This window comes from Haliaeetus albicilla, chromosome 30, assembly GCF_947461875.1.
Source record: "Haliaeetus albicilla chromosome 30, bHalAlb1.1, whole genome shotgun sequence".
NCBI lineage: Eukaryota > Metazoa > Chordata > Aves > Accipitriformes > Accipitridae > Haliaeetus > Haliaeetus albicilla.
The window spans coordinates 1475576-1478883 of NC_091512.1; the positions used below are offsets into that span (position 1 = coordinate 1475576).

The following is a 3308-nucleotide window of genomic DNA, read 5'->3' on the forward strand; positions in this document are numbered from 1 at the left end:
TCACCCTATGCCCATCTCCCCTCTGCCCACAGAGAACCTCAGCATAGCAGCACAGACTTGTAGGGGGGCAATTTCTTCAGCCTGTTCCTGACCTCAGCTTTTGGAAGAAGAGACCAAGCTCCAGACACCAGAACTAAGAAAATCCCCTTTTGTTACAGAGACGTGACAGGGGAGGCCAGCTGTGCCATCATGCCAGACACATGTGCAAAGACTTCTGGGTCAGACAGGCTGGATTCCTGCCTCTGGGCAAGTGGAGCAGATGCAGACATCACTGGGCAACTATGATTATCACAGATAAAATACCCAAAGCACAGGAGGTTCCCCAGATACATTGGAAATCACTTGTGAAGAGACACAGGCAGCTTATTGCTTCTGAAAGATTACTGATTGAATCAGCTTCTTCAGTGCATCTTGGAGATCCTGGTTCCTAATGCTGCAGAGGAAGGGATTCACTGCTGGAGGCACCACTGAGTACAGAACTGCCACCAGCAGGTCCAGGGATGGGGAGGAGATGGAGGGGGGCTTCAGGTAGGCAAACATGACAGTGCTGATAAACAAGGAAGCCACGGCGAGGTGAGGGAGGCACATGGAAAAGGCTTTGTGCCGTCCCTGCTCAGAAGGGATCCTCAGCACGGCCCTGAAGATCTGCACATAGGACAGCACAATGAAAACAAAACACCCAAATCCAAAACAGACACCAACTGCAAGTACCCCAACTTCCCTGAGGTAGGCATCTGAGCAGGCGAGCTTGAGGATCTGGGGGATTTCACAGAAGAACTGGTCCACAGCATTGCCTTGGCAGAGGGGTACTGAAAAAGTATTGGCAGTGTGCAGGACAGCATGGAGAAACCCACTGCCCCAGGCAGCTGCTGCCATGTGGACACAAGCTCTGCTGCCCAGGAGGGTCCCGTAGTGCAGGGGCTTGCAGATGGCAACGTAGCGGTCATAGGCCATGACAGTGAGGAGAGAATACTCTGCACCAAACAAGAAGAATACAAAGAAGACCTGAGCAGCACATCCCAAGAAGGAAATGGCCCTGGTGTCCCAGAGGGAGCTGGCCATGGCTTTGGGGACAGTGGTGGAGATGGAGCCCAGGTCAAGGAGGGAGAGGTTGAGGAGGAAGAAGTTCATGGGGGTGTGGAGGCGGTGGTCACAGGCTATGGCAGTGATGATGAGGCCGTTGGCCAGGAGGGCAGCCAGGTAGATGCCCAGGAAGAGCCAGAAGTGCAAGAGCTGCAGCTCCCGTGTGTCTGCAAATGCCAGGAGGAGGAACTCGGTGATGGAGCTGTGGTTGGACATTTGCTTCCTCCGCATATTGTTATCTGTTGAGGAGCAAAATGCACTAGTGAGTTAGGCCAGACTTCTCTGAGCAAAACATATTGCATGTGTAGGGTTCGGCGTTCGGAAGATCTCGCGATGTCACGGAAAGTTAGAGGGTTAGTCGCAGCCTTATGTTGTGTCTGTAATCCCACCTACCCTTGTTAGTATAAAAGGAATTGACTGCGCAATAAAAGGCGGAAGTTGGCGCTCACACTGTGTGTGTTATCTGTCTCTTTCCCTGGTCCGGGCCGACCAGTGATCTAATCGCGGCACCTTGATATGCGGCAAACGCTACAGTCTCCCAGGATCTATGGGGCACCCTGAATATGATGGTGACTCCGTGGACCTAGTGGGGTGCCTCGAAACCGCCAGTGTCTCGTAGGATCTATGGGGCGCCCTAAATCCGATGGCATTTCCCCAGATCTATGGGGCTCCCTGAAACTGTCAGCATCTCCCAACATCTATGGGGCTCCTCAAAACCGCCGATGTCTCCCAGGATCTACGGGGCACCCTGAATATGATGGTGACTCCCTGGACCTAGTGGGTTGCCCTGAACCCGCCAGTGTTTCGTAGGATCTATGGGGCGCCCCAAATCCGACGGCATTTCCCCAGATCTATGGTGCTCCTTGAAACCGCCATCATCTCCCCGGATCTATGGGGCTCCCTGAAACCGCCATCATCTCCCCAGAGTTATGGAGTTTCCTGAAACTGACAGCATCTCCCCAGACCTATGAGATGCCTCGAAAACGCCGATGTCTCCCAGGATCTATGGGGCACCCTGAATATGATGGTGACTCCCTGGACCTAGTGGGGTGCCCCAAAACCGCCAGTGTCTCGTAGGATCTATGGGGCGCCTCAAATCCAATGGCATTTCCCCAGATCTATGGTGGACCTTGAAACTACCAGCGTCTCCCCAGATTTACAGGGCGCCTCAAAACAGCCATCATCTCCCCAGTTCTATGGGGCACCTCGATACTGCCATCATCTCCCCAGATCTAAGGAGCTCCCTGAAACCGCCATCATCTCCACAGATCTAACGGGCTCCTGGAAACTGCTATCATCTCCCCACATCTATGGGGCTCCTCAAAACCACCGATGTCTCCCAGGATCTGTGTGGCATGCTGAATACCATAGTGACTCCCAGGGCCTATGGAGTGCCCCAAAACCACCAGTGTCTCGTAGGATGTATGGGGTGCCCCAAATCCGACAGCATTTCCCCAGTTCTATGAGGCTCCTTGAAACCGCCATCATCTCCCAGATCTATGGGGCGCCTCGAAACTGCCAGCGTCTCCCCAGATTTTGTCACAGTCCACTCGGCGGACTCGTGATGGTTCGTTTGCTATGATCTCGAAAGTGCAAAATTACGGTGACCAACACCGGAGGGGATAGCAGTAATCACACAGTAAAACTTTATTGTATTGCCTGTGAGGAGGCACGCGATAGTTAGAGATGGGTGAAAGAAAGGAGAAAAGTAAAGTTAAGTTTAGAGAGAGGAGAAAGAGAGGTTATAGCTACCACCGCTGATCTCACGATGTCCTAATGGTCCCGGGTCCAACTGTTGCTGCGTCGTCGATCGTCGTGGTCCTTGGTGGGGAAGCTTCCAACTTCCGTTGTTCAGAAGTCATCTTTTATGCTTAGTAACACACCTTGCTCCACCTCTGCCTCAGGAGTCTCCACCCTTCTCAGAATACAATTATCATATCTCCGCCCTTCTTGAGCGAGGCTATCATGCAGGCGCGGGGTCAGTGTCCGAGGCATGGTTAGTCTTGGAGGCGGGTAGCCTTCAACCAGGAGGTGTGTTTTGGTATTATAATGAAGCAAAGTTCGTCTAAAGTTCATGATTTCTTCATCGGTGTTATGCCAACTGTGGCAATCCATCCTTTTTGACAGTAGCTATGCGGTTATCTCTAACAGTTCCAGCCAGGTACCTTCCAGGAACCTTGTACCGCACATTCTGTCCTTGGGACTGGCCGCTGCGCTCCAAACAG

The 3308-nt window shown here is 52.6% G+C and overlaps 1 protein-coding gene across 1 annotated transcript; it reads right to left on the bottom strand.

Moving 5' to 3' along the window:
* Positions 1–363: 363 nt before the first annotated feature.
* LOC138683025 (olfactory receptor 14C36-like) lies at positions 364–1062 on the bottom strand. The gene has a single exon (XM_069774546.1). It carries the CDS (start codon positions 1060–1062, stop codon positions 364–366), a length of 699 nt encoding a protein of 232 aa, XP_069630647.1.
* Between the last annotated feature and the right edge of the window lie 2246 nt (positions 1063–3308).